The following is a 16,814-nucleotide window of genomic DNA, read 5'->3' as shown; positions in this document are numbered from 1 at the left end:
AAAAAAAATATTTTACATAGCTTTTCTAAACCTCTTTGCAAACATGTATACATAGAGGGGCAATGCTCTGGGATTTTTAAGTTTGTTACCAGGTTTAAGAATGCATTTGTAACCATTTAGGCATGTATTGTTCTAGTCTTCATTAGTATATTTTTATTTCAGGGTAATCCTACATTTCAGTGTTAGTAAAATATCATGCATGCCGTGTTGGCATTCTTTTATGTGAAATTATGTATTAGTAATACCTGTGTAGTGATTGTCTGTGCTATGGTCATTTGTTAAGTAATACTAAAGGTTCTATGCAGTGGTGTTACTTAAAGGAATATTACAGTAAAGGTTACTATCTAAACTGCTGTTTCCTTTAAATTCTAGTGTTTGATGGTTTAGGTGATCTTCTTATGCCAACTATGATTCCATCTGGTCAGTCTGTAGCCGCTTCAGCTGCAACAGCTTCAGCAGCAAGCAAAGGCCTTGGAAGTGATCTTGATTCATCTCTCGCAAGTTTAGTAGGCAGTAAGTCACGACTACTGTTTTGGTTTTTTTAAAAGGACTTATGATCTTAACTACTCAACTCATTCAACTTATTGATAATATTTGTTTTTGAGTACATAAATATAGCTGTCACTTGTATGTTAGCTTAGTCTGTTGCACCCCTCAAGAGTCCTGCCTCTGCTATAGTCCTTCTCTGTAGGAGGCTACGGTGCTTAGGTTTTCACAGCTCAGTTCCTGGTCTTGTGCCAAAGTTTGATCCATATCATAGAGCTTCTGTTTTCAAGCAGACTAAATTGGTCTGTTCTATAATCCAAGGGACATTTACAAATTTGTCCCTTGAAAACACATTTTCAAGCTTAGATACTTGAAACAGATCAGAGTACAGATGGGAAAAATAGCACTTGCCATTCTAGAGGTGTATATTAGGCTGAAGGAGTTACTAACAGCCGTCAGTCAGATCTGGTAAAAGTCAGTGGGTGCTTAGTGATAGCTGAAATAATAGAAGCCACCGCCCAAGGCACAGGCCAGCATGGCGAGGCCTGAGCAGAGGCAAAGCCATGTGATTTAAGGGTTTTCTCTGATTACACATGTAGGGACTCCAGCTTTGGTTGGTTGCAGCTGTGTCCCGGTGGGAAAGGAAACAAATATCAAGGAGAAAGGTCAGCAGACAACAGGAGATGCAGCAGTGCATGGCCCTGGGAGGAAGTAGAGAGAGCTTCTTTTGGGTAGAGTGCTCACTGAAAAGGCAGACTTTAGTTTTCTTGCTCAGAAATCATTTCTAATTTTTCAGAGAAATGGGACATTGTATTTTCTTTGTAAATAAACAAAATTACACCCACAAAAACCACCCCAAACTTGTATAATCAATCTCTTCTCCTAATGGAAACAACCCAACCAGGCCCTTAATACTGACCAACTGCTTGGGCCAGTGGGTAACCTTATTTAAAATGTGGTTGCAGTCCGAAAAAGACCATAGAAATTGCACTGTTTCATGTTTCTCAATGACATCATCTAATATGTACTTGATTTACAAACAGATTTTTTTCTGTCAGCCCTAAAAACAAGTTTCTGATCAGCAAGAGCAAAGCTGGTTTCTTTTCTTCTATGCATGATCACTTGTAAATTATCATGTAAATCAAATTCCATCCTCAGTTACTCCTCTGTATCTGTGGGCAGTGGGGATACACAGGGGAAACGCAGCAGAATTTTTGTAGGATCTCTACTGGTGATGGAGGAGGAAAATATTTTAAAAAAATTCTCAATCACTGGGATTCCAAAACCTTTTAAATTTAAGTCCACTTAACTCTGTTGCTTACAAACTTAGAGAGCCAACTGATGTGCACGTAAGTCCTAGTCTAGCAGTGCAATGCACTATTTTTTTAAATTTGAAAGGACACTGTTAAAGACCAACTTGTTTTCACACCTACACCCAGGTGGCTGGAACTTCTCACAAGTATGACATAAAAGATAAACTAGACTTGCCACTTGGATCCAAACTACCATATTTACATTTTGTTTTGTACATGTACATAAATACACAGTTAAGGAAACGATGACACTGGCTCTTCAGGCTTCTTATTTCTTTTGTATGTTAAAGAAATGTTAAGTTCTTGGAAGAACAAGTTTGTCATAAGGAAATCATTAATGAAACTGATGTGCTTCAATTTTTAGCTTTCATTATTTAGAGGGCTTTTAGAAAAAATGAGTACTATTCCTAGAACTGTGCTGTTGGATCAGTTTTGTGCAGGTGCACGGATGTTTTTATATTAAAAACATTTGACAGAATCCTTCACCTAATTTTATAAACAAGTAACTTTTTTTTATCCTAATTTCATTTCATTTCTGATTTTCAGATCTTGGAATTTCTGGCACCACATCAAAAAAGTAAGTTCTGAATTTTGGGTGGTTTTTTTTTGTTTAAAAATGCTGGTCCTTGTAACACATAAGATTAATAAAACTAAAAGATTAGAGAACTTTTCCCCCATTTTGTCTGGTGTATTTGATAGCACTTTGAACGTAGTCCATTCCACTATCTTTCTAGTAGAGTCTATCGGTTTCCACACTAATAGGGAGATATACTTTTAAAGAAATGGGGGTTTGTTAAACCACAGCATTGGCAGGGTAACTAGAGACAAGTTTATGTCCTGAAACAACAAGAAATACATAGTTTAAAAACCGATGTAGTGTTCAAGTTCACCCAGTCCCTTTTATCTTTTTTCTGAGCTTTATATTTAGATACACTTTCTGTGATTGTTTGACTCCACTGACTACTGAGCTGGTTCACAACCTCTACTTAGACTGAGCTAAGAGGGGGGAAATCCATGGTATTCTTTCTTTTGAGAAAAGGAGATTGTAAAATTACTTTAATTATCATTGTTTGACTCTTTTCCACCATGTCTTGTTTGTTTTGTTTTGTTCCTATCTTAGTTTTCCCACTTTCTGAGTTACACTCTAAAACAAAATCAGTCCCAATTTACTGACAAAAGGTGCAATCCTGGCCTTCATTGAATCAAAATTCAACTTGACTTTAGTGGGATCAGATTTCACCCAAAGTTTCCAATGGATTCTTTCCCACTTGTCCAATCGAACAAGCCTTACATCTGTAGAGCAAGTTTCAGAGTAACAGCTGTGTTAGTCTGTATTCGCAAAAAGAAAAGGAGTACTTGTGGCACCTTAGAGACTAACCAATTTATTTGAGCATAAGCTTTCGTGAGCTACAGCTCACTTCATCGGATGCATACTGTGGAAAATACAGAAGATGGTTTTATACACACAGACCATGAAAAAATGGGTGTTTACCACTACAAAAGGTTTTCTCTCCCCCCACCCCACTCTCCTTCTGGTAATAGCTTATCTAAAGTGATCACTCTCCTTACAATGTATATGATAATCAAGGTGGGCCATTTCCAGCACAAATCCAGGGTTTAACAAGAACGTCTGAGGAACAGTAGATGGGGGGGAAAGGAATAAACAAGGGGAAATAGGTTATTTTTTATAATGAATCAACCATTCCCAGTCTCTATTCAAGCCTAAGTTAATTGTATCCAATTTGCAAATTAATTCCAATTCAGCAGTCTCTCGTTGGAGTCTGTTTTTGAAGTTTTTTTGTTGAAGGATAGTCACTTTGAGATCAGAAATCGAGTGACCAGAGAGATTGAAGTGTTCTCCGACTGATTTATGAATGTTATAATTCTTGACGTCTGATTTGTGTCCATTTATTCTTTTACGTAGAGACTGTCCAGTTTGACCAATGTACATGGCAGAGGGGCATTGCTAGCACATGATGGCATATATCACATTGGTAGATGTGCAGGTGAACGAGCCTCTGATAGTGTGGCTGATGTTATTAGGCCCTGTGATGGTGTCCCCTGAATAGGTATGTGGGCACAGTTGGCAACGGGCTTTGTTGCAAGGGTAGGTTCCTGGGTTAGTGGTTCTGTTGTGTGGTATATGGTTGCTAGTGAGTATTTGCTTCAGGTTGGGGGGCTGTCTGTAGGCAAGGACTGGCCTGTCTCCCAAGATTTGTGAGAGTGTTGGGTCGTCCTTCAGAATAGGTTGTAGATCCTTTATAATGCGTTGGAGGGATTTTAGTTGGGGGCTGAAGGTGACAGCTAGTGGCGTTCTGTTATTTTCTTTGTTAGGCCTGTCCTGTAGTAGGTGACTTCTGGGAACTCTTCTGGCTCTATCAATCTGTTTCTTCACTTCCGCAGGTGGGTATTGTAGTTGTAAGAATGCTTGATAGAGATCTTGTAGGTGTTTGTGTCTGTCTGAGGGGTTGGAGCAAATGCAGTTGTATCGCAGAGCTTGGCTGTAGACGATGGATCGTGTGGTGTGGTCAGGGTGAAAGCTGGAGGCATGTAGGTAGGAATAGTGGTCAGTAGGTTTCCGGTATAGGGTGGTGTTTATGTGACCATCATTTATTAGCACTGTAGTGTCCAGGAGGTGGATCTCTTGTGTGGACTGGTCCAGGCTGAGGTTGATGGTGGGATGGAAATTGTTGAAATCATGGTGGAATTCCTCAAGGGCTTCTTTTCCATAGGTCCAGATGATGAAGAGGTCATCAATATAGCGCAAGTAGAGTAGGGGCGTTAGGGGACGAGAGCTGAGGAAGCGTTGTTCTAAGTCAGCCATAAAAAGGTTGGCATACTGTGGGGCCATGCGGGTACCCATAGCAGTGCCGCTGATCTGAAGGTATACACTATCCCCAAATGTAAAATAGTTATGGGTAAGGACAAAGTCACAAAGTTCAGCCACCAGGTTAGCCGTGACATTATCGGGGATAGTGTTCTTCACGGCTTGTAGTCCATCTTTGTGTGGAATGTTGGTGTAGAGGGCTTCTACATCCATAGTGGCCAGGGTGGTGTTATCAGGAAGATCACCGATGGATTGTAGTTTCCTCAGGAAGTCAGTGGTGTCTCAAAGGTAGCTGGGAGTGCTGGTAGCATAAAGCCTGAGGAGGGAGTCTACATAGCCAGACAATCCTGCTGTCAGGGTGCCAATGCCTGAGATGATGGGGCGCCCAGGCTCTCTTAAAATTTTCACTTTGAGTTTTACCTTTTTAACTGGTTTGCGGTCAGAAGGTGGGGAATTCCAACACTGTCCAGGTTTGGAGATGTACCAGTTTGTCATGTGCCTCAAATCCTGTTTTTTTTCCTGCAGTCTTTTGTTAAAACATCAAATGTTGGGCTACCCCTTAGTAATAGTTGTTCTGCTTCTAGAAGGGGTGAAAATATTCCTCCTTTTTCTATGAATGTTTTTTATAGATCTTGAATCCTACAACTTGAGTGTTCTGAAGGGAAAAGCCCTCCTTTTCTTCTGCTGCAGCTTTCTGAACAAGATTCTTAACTTTGAAATGCCTTTATCAACAGTAGAATATGCAGTGCCAATCCCTCACTTTTTACCTTGATATAAATTGTATCCTTCCCTGCAGATTATAATACCATACAAGTGAATGTGAATATAGCACTAAACAATCTTTTGCCTCCTCACATATTGCTAATTACTCATTGGTAATGAGATGTAAAGGCTTTCACCATTAATTCTGTTTTCATTTTTTGATATAGACTATCGTAAACTTGGCAATTGAGTTACCATAGCTAATGACCACCACTGAGATTAGAGATAATTTATTCACAACCTATGCACACTAAATGTGTTCAGGATTTCTCAGATGCCTATAACAAAAACTAATGCGCGTGCTAGCTTTGTTTAGTGTTTATATAAATTAATGTACATACATTGAGTGCTGAGTTTTAACATTCAATGTACAGCTTTATTCTGATTTATATCTCTGCTTCTGCATTTGAATCCCTATTAGGGGAGACCTTCAGTGGAGTGCTGGAGAAAAGAAGTTAACGGGAGGAGCTAACTGGCAACCAAAAGTAGCACCTGCAACATGGTCAACTGGTGTTCCTCCAACTGGTCCCTTGGTATGTAGTTCAGTAATTAGTCCTAGCACTTCATGTCCAGCAGGCACTCAAGTGGTGATGAAATAGGAACAAATTATTACTACTGTGTACATAAACTGGTGTTCTTCCCTGTGTTTTTTCTAGGGGACTGTGTGTGTACAATTGTGACTATTAATCAACATTAGCCACCTGTTAAACATGTTGTGATATCGGAGATACTTTAATTGTCTGTAACTGTAGGGAAATACTGTAGTATCTCTGACAATGTCACTAAGACGAAAAACATTGATTTGAGACGACCAATATCTGTGGGCCAGATCCTTTGCTAATGTAAATCAGCATTGTGGAATTGATGTCAGTCGAACTACATTGGCCTACACCTGCTCAGGATCTTTGTATATGTGCCAGAAAGAGTGGTCAGTTACTTCCAAGACAATAGGGTGTGATATTTTCTTTTAGTAATTTATGAGCAAAATGTTCCATGGGGCGGGATGGGGGGACATTTTTTGCAATCATTGTTTCAGCTTCCATTTAATGTGGGTGTGGAATTTTGATGAATGAATTAGTTACTATTTCAGCTTTTTTTCTTACCAGAAAGGTTGGGCAATTTTCTATTATGTAAGTGAATTTAATTGTAAAGTTCTACTAATTCTACTTACAAAGCTGTTGGTTTTTTTGTTTTTTGTTTTTTTAACTAAACTTGAAAATACTAACTGCTCTTTGCCTGCACTACAGGTTTTACAGCTGGCTTAAAGTTAGATGGAAATTGTCACTAATATATTAATGTGGCTGCTCTTACATGCCTGAGAGCATGTCATTGTGACCAGTTACTTAATCCACTAGCCTTTGTAGTATGTTCATGAGAAACAACTTAGTAATAAGCTCTTTCATGGAAGTCAAGCTAAAAGCAGTTATTTCAGGATATATCCTTGTTCCCAGCAGATATTGAAATACTGAGGACCTGGAGGCATCTGGAGATTTATGAGATGTGGAACTTCCCTTCTAGTCACTCATTCAAACCCAGACTAGGCTGGTTGTAACTGAAAGTAGTTACCATCTGATAGGAATTCACTGGTCTCTAGGAAATGGGTTGGGTGGCTTTGGTAGAGTTCGCAGTTCGCTGATGTCTAAAGCCAGTAAAAAAAAATTAAAATTCTGCCAACAAGGATACCAGTGACATAGAAATGACTATGGAGATTGAAACCCTTTAAAGTCCCTTCAGGTCAGTATTGAGATACACTGACAGAGCAATATTGAAGCTTGAACTGCTGCTTGTGCTGTCTGTCCTTTGGCTGTGCCCAATCTGACACTTTTTGAGAGTACTAAATTCACATGGAAATGTTAGCTACATGATTCTTCTTGCTGCTATTGTTTTAATTTTTATATGAAGTTTAATAGTTCTAGGACTGTTGAACTTTCTTTAAAGAGTCAAGCAGTTAAACTATTACTATATATTGTCTAGTGTCTATAATGGAGGGTACCTATGGCACTGCACAAAAACAGTAAAAGACACAAATTAGTCATAGACGCTTATCTAAAGGTCCTAATCTTCAGCCAGACTACCTGTATTTGTATTGATCATTCAAAAGCCTGGCTTAGTAAAAATATTTGCCAAACTTCTGCTCTGGACCACTGTAGGAGGATACTTTAAAGGCAGTGGTGGCTTTTAAAGAGTTTCTTCCAGTCTCCTTGGAAGCCTGTTAGCGCGCACACACACACATACCCTTCCTGAGAAGATATGCAACAGTCCAACTGCCTCAGCCCTGAAGCTAATGCTAGCTCTCCCAAGCATCCCCAGTAATTCTTGATGCTCCGCAGAGTTCAGTTGAAACCATGGATGCTCTAGGTTACTGTTTCACCCTTTAGGGATTCTGTGACCATTAAAGTAAGTGTTACTTGCTCTAACTGCTGTTAACACTCAGACCTTACAAAGGAATGTCTAAACAAGTTACATTTTACTCATAGACAAAGCACAATGGGTAAAGATCTATGGAAAATAGCTGCATACAAATCTCTCCCTACGTCCCTCCCCTGTCCTCATCACTCTGGGAGCCCTTCGGGATTTCATCAGTCCTTTCAGAATTGCAGGACCCTCCTTTCTTCCTGTCCAGCCATGCCTTTTATGTCCTGGTTGGTGAGAGAGCCCCTGCTAAGAGCAGTACTTGTTCTTATAAAGTTTCAGCCCTCTATATCAGGCAACCGCCCAAGCAACTTCAGGTCCCTTGTCAGGTGATTTGTTGTTTGGTCCCTAAACTAGGGATTCTAGCTCCCTTGACCTGCAGCCAGCTCATTGCTCTAGAATGTTTCCATTTGAATGGAAGACCATCCAGGTTAATAATGACTCTTGAAAGTTCTCCATGGTTAGCACTCCACCAATGGGCGCACAGATTCTGTGCTAATGTCTCTTGGGTATTCCAGTCAAATATAGAGGCTAACAGGCAAAAGTGAAGGTGCAGCACATTTATAATCAAAATGGTGTACACAAAAGAAAATGGAGTTTGCAGACTGATATACAGACGTACAGTAATCCATCACAGTAATTAATTGACCAGGATCTATAGGTTTCTGTGTTGCTTATCTTGGATCAAGATAAACAACCCCAGATTTATTATGTGGTAACATGTTCTAAACAGTCTTCATAATTCATTTTGTTTGGAGCAACAACCAGTCAAGGGTACTAATGTAGCATCATAGAAATGTAGGGCTAGAAGGTACCTTGAGAGGTTATCTAGTTCATCCTCCGCACTGAGGCATGGCCACAAATAGTTAAACCATCCCTCAAGTGTTTGCCTAACTTGTTCTTAAATGCCCAATGATAGGGATTCTACAACCTCCCTTGAAAGCCTGTTCAATTATTTATCTATCCTTATAGTTTGAAAGCCTTTCCTAATATATAACCTAAATCTCCCTCGCTGCAGATTTAAGCCCATTACTTCTTGTCCAACCTTCAGTGGATATTGAGGACAATTGATCACTGTCCTCTTTATAACAGATTTGAAGAGTGTTACCTGGTGGGAAGAAGAGAAATGGGAAGTATTCTTGTAGTTCTGTACAGAAGATTTCCCTTGCAGTCATTTTCTAGTTGTATTAGATTAAGACATGGATAATAGATTGAAGCTGTTTTCAGAATTAAGAATTCTATCTGTAAAGCAGAACATACTGTGCAAATCCTAATAAGAAGTGACTATCTAAAGTTTAATGTTATTGACATAAATATACCTTCTAGATACTTCTCTAGAAACCAAATTTTGAAGTTTCTAATGACCAGTTCTCAGTGTTTTGAGAATTAAAATGGCTGAATTGCCATAGAGGTGGGCTGCTGTGCAATTTGGGTAACATCTGTTACTTAACATTTTGTACAACAGTTCTGACATTTTTGATCTTGAAATACAATAAGATTTTTCCCCACTTTTATTCCATGTAATTGCAGTTGGATTTATAGAAATTATCATCTGTTGTTGTTTTTTTGGCTTTTAGACTGGAACTGTGCCTCCAGCAAGTGCTATTCCTCCTGCTTCAGGTGTCCCCCCAGTTGCACAGCCAGGAGCAGGATTTGGAATGGTGAGTGATTATTTTTCTTCATTAAATAACTCTTCCTAATCAATTTTAGCAACCTTATATATTTTTAACTTCTTAATTTTGCAGCCTTCTGCTGGACCAAGTGTACCCATGATGTCTCAGCAGCCAGTTATGTATGGACAACCTATGATGAGGCCACCATTCGGAGTTGCATCTGGACCAGGTGCACAAGTAAGTTTGTTCTTTATATGTAAAATAATTAAATAAGTTTTAAAGTAGAAATAGGGTGTTGTTGGCATTGCATTCCATGCCCCCTTCCAGCCGTTTGTTGTGTAAGCTTTTCCTCCTATTAAACCCTGGCTGAAAACTTGGTTTTAAATGCTATCTATATACAGTCCTGAGTATATGGATAAAGGAGAACTTTATTGTGCTGGTGTTTAACTCCACTGAAGTGCATGTAGCCTTATGAGAATAAATCACATGAACACTTCCCTTTATATGCGTGATACTCTTTTCTCTGCGCAAACAGAAAAGTTGGGTGTTGAACTTTCTTCAGTGTAGGGATAGTGATTGGTAAGCTTCTGCCAAAACAGTTGAGTCATTGCCAAGAAGAAGACTAGAGGAAAAATGTTTTTCACTAATGTTAAATTCTGGCAATCATTTCCTTGATAAGTCCTGGCACCCTCTTCCCCCCCTACCCCCACTTTGGAACAGAGACTTGAGAAATTTGGCAAGGGGGATGGCCTTTGTAAGGGATGTGTCTTTTGATGTCCCTGTGAAAATGTGCCCAAATTTGGCCAAGTTATGAACATTTGAAAAATTGCTGAAAAATTCCACATGACCCTACCTCATTCAGGGCACAGGATGGACCTTCTCTGGGGATGAATAAGGGCTGTGTAGGGAGGGAATACTATTGTCTGTAGGACACTTGTTTCACTTGTTGCTGAAGCTGGGGGATGTGTAGTGAATGAGATAGGGGACTGCAGGAATAATAGTATTGAAGATAAATACACGAATGGTGGGAGTACTTGCATACTACACTGATGAGCACTATAGATATAAACCTATGAGGAAATTAATAATTCTGTCTTCAGAATGGGGTTTGAAATAGTGTGCCATAAACAAGGCATGGGCCACACATTGAGAAGTAAGGAAAAAACAAAGTATTGAATAGCAGCCTGTTAAATGAGTGTTGTCCATCCAATGCATTGAATGAGGTAGAGGTCCTGTGGAAAACATAGTATGGGATCACGTAATTGTGCATATGCATTATGATTCAGCCTAAGGGATAAGGGAGCCAAAATTAAGGTTGTTTGTGGAACCTTCATTCTCCTATTTCCTAACTTTTGAGTACTTGTCTTTGCAACTTTAATCATGTTCTTTTGATGTAGTTCTTTTTTGTTTAATATTGTGTATGCTATAGCTTGGCCTACTGTATGTTTGGCTTTTCCTTTGCATAAAGATTGTTTTATGCCAATGAACACTAGCTAAGTTATTCTGCAAAAATATATTGTGTGTTCCATACATTGATGTTAAACGGTTACTACAAAATATCAATTAAACTGCCTTCTTACCAGGTTAGTGCTCAAAACAATTCTCTAACTATCCAGTTAGAGAAATTCTAATCTGCTTGGGCAAGCGTATTAGGTATTGAGATGCTCTCTAAACTCCCTTATCATTGAATGGCTACACTGAACAGAATATTCACTGCTGCCAAATATGACTAGAAAGTTACTTAGAGAACCAGGACACCTTGTTTTGTCTTGAATTAAAATGTCCGCTAAGCACTGTCATAGAATCATAGAATACCAGGGTTGGAAGGGACTACAGGAGGTCATCTAGTCCATCCCCCTTCTCAAAGTAGGACCAATCCCCAATTTTTGCCCCAGATCCCTAAATGGCCCCCTCAAGGATTGAACTCACAACCCTGGGTTTAGCAGGCCAATGCTCAAACCACTGAGCTATCCCTCCCCCAATTACTGTCAACTTTGTAGTAATTGTATTTGAAATTTAAACACAGGAGTCAAACAAGAGATGACCGAGAAAAGACACTGTTAAGCCCATAAATCAAGATCTCTAACTTTTTGCATGTTTGTAATGTGCTTGTTGTGTAGAATAAATCTACCTAATGCTTGTGTATCTCTGTTTCCTTTCTTTTTCTGCTTTCCTTGGCTGGTGTCTGTTTTGTTAGCTCTCTCCAAGCCCTACACCTGCCACTCAGAGTCCCAAGAAACCTCCAACAAAGGACCCATTAGCAGATCTTAACATCAAGGATTTCTTGTAAACAATTAAGGTATTCTGTGGCTGACTTTGAACTTACCTGGATTATGTATTTAGTTTGCAGCAGTTAACTAGTATAAAACATTACTACAAGCATACCACTCCCTTTAAATTTCAGTAAGAACCTGCAACTATTTGTAGAAAAATACAACTGTGAATGAGAACCGGGAGGTACAAGTTAAAGCCCTTTTAAAAGTGTTTTCAGGTTGTAAGATAAGTTTAAATCATAACTACTTCTCCATGCCATTCTGTTTGACAATCTTGTTTCTTTATGCTGCGGTTGTAGTAGATTTTTTTTTATTAATAATAACTCTCCTCTTCACATTAATTCTTCTTGTGACTAGTCCTACACTGTAATCCTAATCTGGTGTGAGAAATTGATTTGTGGCCATAAAACTGATTTGGTATCACTGTTACGAATGAGTGCAATTCAGACTCCCAAACATGTGCATGTCCTCAAAGGATGCCAAATCTCTGATAGGGTTGGAAGGGGGTATTGCCTGCATCCCTCATTGCTTCCAGCCCCATGGTCTCTCCATGTCTCCCTGTGGGGTGCTACAGGGCGTGGCTCTTCTGCACATCATGGCATAAGGCATTGAGCAGTGCTATGTAGAACAGCCTAGGGGAAGCATGGATTAGGGAGGGAACAAACACCTGTGAGGATACACTGAAAGAGAGAAGGGGAAATTAGGGGAGTAGGGAGCTGAGAGAGAATAAGAGGCAAAGAGGAGCAACCAAAAAAGAATAATAGTAACTAAAAATAATTAATTAATTAAAAAGGGCGGGGGAGTGAAAAGATAGTAACCATAATAAACCTTTCTGGGAAGGAATATGAGGGTTGATACCAGAACATCACAAAACGGTTTGAGGGAGCCAACCAATAAAATTTGAAGATCACCGAAGTAGAGAAGATAGGCTATGAGAAATTGTGTTGAATAGTCTTTTCTGCCATTTATTAGAATTAAACGAGAAAGTAGCAGCTTTACATCATCTCTGGTGATAGTTTTTTGTTGAACTCAGTACAATCCACAGCGTGTGAAAATTTGACATCAGGAAGAATTTGAGAATTTTCCTGATTCAGCGACTGAAGAAGCTGCACCTTTGGTGACACATAACCAGGGCCATCCTTACCCATACAAAAACATCACAGCTGCATGCTGCTCCAGCGGCCAGCCCGATCCCCCAGCCGGCTGAACTGGACAGGAAAGCTACCCCTGCTCCGCCCCAGCCCCACCCCCACTCCATTCCTTCCCCTGAGCTATGTCCCGGGGGACTGCAGCAGGGGTCAGGCGCACCCTGCTCTCACCAGGTGGCGGGAAGTGGAGCGACCTGGCCCCAGCCCACTCTGTGCTGCTGGGGTGTGGTTCCCCCCAAGGCTGGGAACCAGGGGAGTGGAGCAGAGCGGGTCAGGCCCACTCTGCAATCACTGGATGGTAGGAAGTGGAGTGACCTGGCCCCAGCCCACTCTGCCAGCTTGTGCTGGGGGGGGTGTGGTTCCCTCCTGCCCCTTCAAGCCTACTCCTGCCCCCCACAGACCTTGGGCGCAGCCCTCTGCCACCTGCCCCCCCGTGGAGGCCTGGGTCCACTTCTCCCCCCCCATGGGGGGGCGGGGCTGCATAGGGCACCACAATGTCTAGGGACGGCTCTGCATATAACTGTAGACTAAGTCAAACTGGGTTTTTCACTGATGGGCTCAGCCAGTGCAAACTCTCTCCAACATGCCCTTGTCTACAGTTGAGGTCAACACTGGTGCACCTACATCCATTGCTGGCTATAGATCAGCGGATCTCAAACTATGGGTTGGGACCCCAAAGTGGGTCATAACCCCATTTTAATGTGGTTGCCAAGACTTGCTGGGGCCTGGTGCCAAAGCCTGAGCTCCACTGCTCGGGGTTGGGGCTGAAGCCCAAGGACTTAAACGCTGGGTGGCGGGGCTCAGGTTGCAGGCCCCCCACCTGGGGCTGAAGCCCTTGGGCTTCAGCTTTGGCCCCACAACCTCAGATTTTGGCTTTGGGTCCCCTGCCTGGGGCGGCGAGCTCATGTAGGGGCAGGTCTCGGTCCCTCCTCCTGAGGCCATGCGGTAATTTTTGTCATCAGCAGGGGGTCGCAGTCCAATGAATTTTGAGAATCTCTGCTATAGATGGTGAGCATAGATAACCCATTGTAATTAGGACCCAGTGTCTCCAAAGAGCTCTACATAAGCACAATGGTCCAGTTGCAATATTGAGGCCCCAACTTGTTGGGGAGACACCTCCATCAGAGTTAAAGTTAGAAAATAGCTGAATTCTTAAATGTTTTTGTATGAAAGCCACTCCTCCAGAGAGTAGTTTCATAGCTGTTTTAGGTATGATAAGGGGGACTATTGATTCCTTTGTATACCAAGTTTGGCCTTAAAGCTGCTCTGCAAGCCATTTGAATCAAATTTGAGTCAAAGACTTGTGTCACTATTCCTTCTATTCCTACTCTGAAACTTATTCCTTCTAACTATGTTTTTGTCTTCACAGCTGCAGTTTTTCTGACTGGATAGTAAAAATGTGAGTTTGGCGTCTACAAATCACAGATTGATGCTCAGAGTTTTAAAGTGAGCCACCAGTACCAAACCCAGTGCTTATTCAGACTTTCTCTTCCTTCCGAAACGTGTAGCACAGCTGTGAAAGTGAACATTAGGAATGTGTACTACCTTAGCTGTTATCCCTACTCTCTCTCAATTTGTGTACTTGGGTTATTTGTGTTCTACAGTTTAAACAATGGATGTATGTTTCTGATGCCTTCTAGTGCTTTTCTGAACCCATTCAGTGGGGGCAGATTATGCAGCTGTTGTGTGGTGAGCCATTTGGAGCGATGTGTCTGTGTGTTTTTGAAGGTTTCAATGTATATAACTTTTGACAAACACCTGAAATTTCCCTAAACGTTCAGTTTCTTCTTTATCTGTTACAAAACATAGTGTGATAATACCAATAGTAAGAAACACTTAACTAGACAAAATCTTTGTGTGGAATACATTTTTCCCAGTCACAGGAATTTCAGTTGTTGTGAGAAATTTTATTTTTGTGGCATTGTATATGTTATATTATCATTTAAAGTAATATAAAGGTAAATTTCCATAACAAATACTTCTTTCAGATTACTTTACCAACAATGAAAAATCATATCTGAAAGAATACTGTATTTATCACTTTTTTATTTAAAATATATTTTAACTGGTTTTGAGTTCATTTAAATTCCCTATTTATCAGTTCTTGCTAAATGCACTGAAAATAAGTAAAGGGTCAGTTTCTCTCCATGTAGTTGAAAAAAGCAGCCATAATTGTGCTGACATTAAAGAATGTCAAATATGAAAGCACTCTTTGGTGTGTCTGTAGTTATAACATTATTGCATTTTTATTTAACTTTTATGTACATCTGTTGTTTTAGTGCTTACCTGTGTGTATACCTTAGTAGTGTATTTTCATTCCCCAACTATGCTGTGAGTAGTTTTTTGTACTATATGACTAGACCTCATTCTGATCCAGAGAACCATACCCTTTACTGTACATATTGTGTTCTTTAATTTTTAGTTTGTTCTCCTACTGTTTTGTGCTGATGGCTTGGCTTAAGATTTTGACTCTTAAATGAGGTCACTGTTGATCAGTGTTACAAGTGGCTTGGCAGCTCTTTGTTCAAAACATATTGAATTGGAAAGATGTTCACCTAAGTCTTTCAAATTAACTATTTAATCAATGTATGGTACCATTAAAAGTGGTTGTATCTGAATTAACTGTGGGGATAACATACACTGTAATGGGGAAAAAGTTATAGAAAGCTAATTTCAAAATAGCTTTTCTTTGTATTTTGGTTTAAGAACCCAGTGCATGTACGCCCTCTGAGATGCAATAAACACCTTGATCAAAGTAAATATGAACACAAATACTGTCTGTCTAATTTCATAAAAGAAAAGGTCCAGGATTATAGCCACTAGTTCTCAATGTATTCATTCCACAGTTTTAAAAGTGCACCATTTTCCAAAAATTGTGTGTCTGTCTACACCCGAGTCCCCTACTAAACTTTGACTTTTACAATCTGTTTCCAGTGGTTAAAATCTCTCTTTTTCCCATATTGCTCTGTGAAATACTCATACAAGCAAAGAAAAAAGTTAAACTGACTAGGCACAAAGTGACATACTCTGGACAAAGTAATCCTGTTTTTCAATTTGTTCTCTTTAGTCTTTACACCTCTGTAATGTATATGACATGTAACAAACAATTTATAGTTTACATGTCCTTCCAACTAAAAGACTGGATTTCACAAAAATTAAAATACTGAAACATTTAAAAACCACAATATAAACTTTAAATTTAAGTCAATCAGTACTGTTTTCCAGATGAGTTTCTAATTCTGAAACTGGTAGTAAAAATGGTTTGAAATTGTCTGACCTTACAATGCTGCAGCTATTTAGTAGTCTAACACAACTTTTAGAACAATTAATATTTAAAATAGATGCAAAGTCTTTGGACTAAATCCAGCCTTTGGCTAAATGGGTGCAGTTCACTGAAAATAACTGAAGTTGTACCTTAAGCCAGAACTGAATTTGGCACTTGTGATCATTTGAGTCATCCCAAAATGCTTTGCAGCAAAGATTCCATTTGAATTTTAAATTTCAAAAGTTTCCCTAACAGATACCTTGCTGCTGGTTTCTTTCACCCTTATCAAACAGATAAACATAGGCCCAAGCTCTGCAAATAAACTATATATAAAGTTATTCACATGCATCAGTGTTTAGAAACTATGGGCTATTCTGTTAGTAATAAAGTCCAAGCTTGCACAGATAGTAGCCTCAACTTAAACTTTAAAATAAAAAAAACTTTATTGTACAACTTTCCTTTAATTCATATGATGTAATGCCCAAAGGAACACACAGATCGATTCTTTACAGCCACGCTGTTTCCTGGGGCAAAAATGGATACAATGAATGGGAACACTCTTAAAGGCAAGCATAACTAAACACCAGGTAGAGATTATGTAGTCAAATATGTAACTAATGACCCAATCATACCCATCAAAGCAAAACTTCAGCTGTTGAGTATCCAATTAATGCTTGCCAGGACAGATTAAATATCAGAGTATGGCATAAATTCG

At 39.8% G+C, this 16,814-nt stretch overlaps 1 protein-coding gene across 1 annotated transcript in view; it reads left to right on the top strand.

Annotated features, from left to right (window-relative positions):
- Positions 1-15,594, top strand: part of SNAP91 (synaptosome associated protein 91) — a 145,288-nt gene extending 129,694 nt beyond the window's left edge. The window contains exons 24-30 of the mRNA XM_048845127.2: positions 373-513; positions 2,346-2,376; positions 5,810-5,921; positions 9,378-9,461; positions 9,546-9,650; positions 11,611-11,712; positions 14,204-15,594. Coding sequence (XP_048701084.1) covers positions 373-513; positions 2,346-2,376; positions 5,810-5,921; positions 9,378-9,461; positions 9,546-9,650; positions 11,611-11,703 — 566 coding nt within the window. The 3' untranslated portion in view covers positions 11,704-11,712; positions 14,204-15,594. The remainder of the gene's footprint in view (positions 1-372; positions 514-2,345; positions 2,377-5,809; positions 5,922-9,377; positions 9,462-9,545; positions 9,651-11,610; positions 11,713-14,203) is intronic.
- Positions 15,595-16,814: the final 1,220 nt, after the last annotated feature.

This window comes from Caretta caretta, chromosome 3, assembly GCF_965140235.1.
Source record: "Caretta caretta isolate rCarCar2 chromosome 3, rCarCar1.hap1, whole genome shotgun sequence".
NCBI classification, from domain to species: Eukaryota; Metazoa; Chordata; order Testudines; family Cheloniidae; genus Caretta; species Caretta caretta.
The sequence above is the reverse complement of the archived record's forward strand: the minus strand, read 5'-3'. Positions and strand labels throughout refer to the sequence as shown.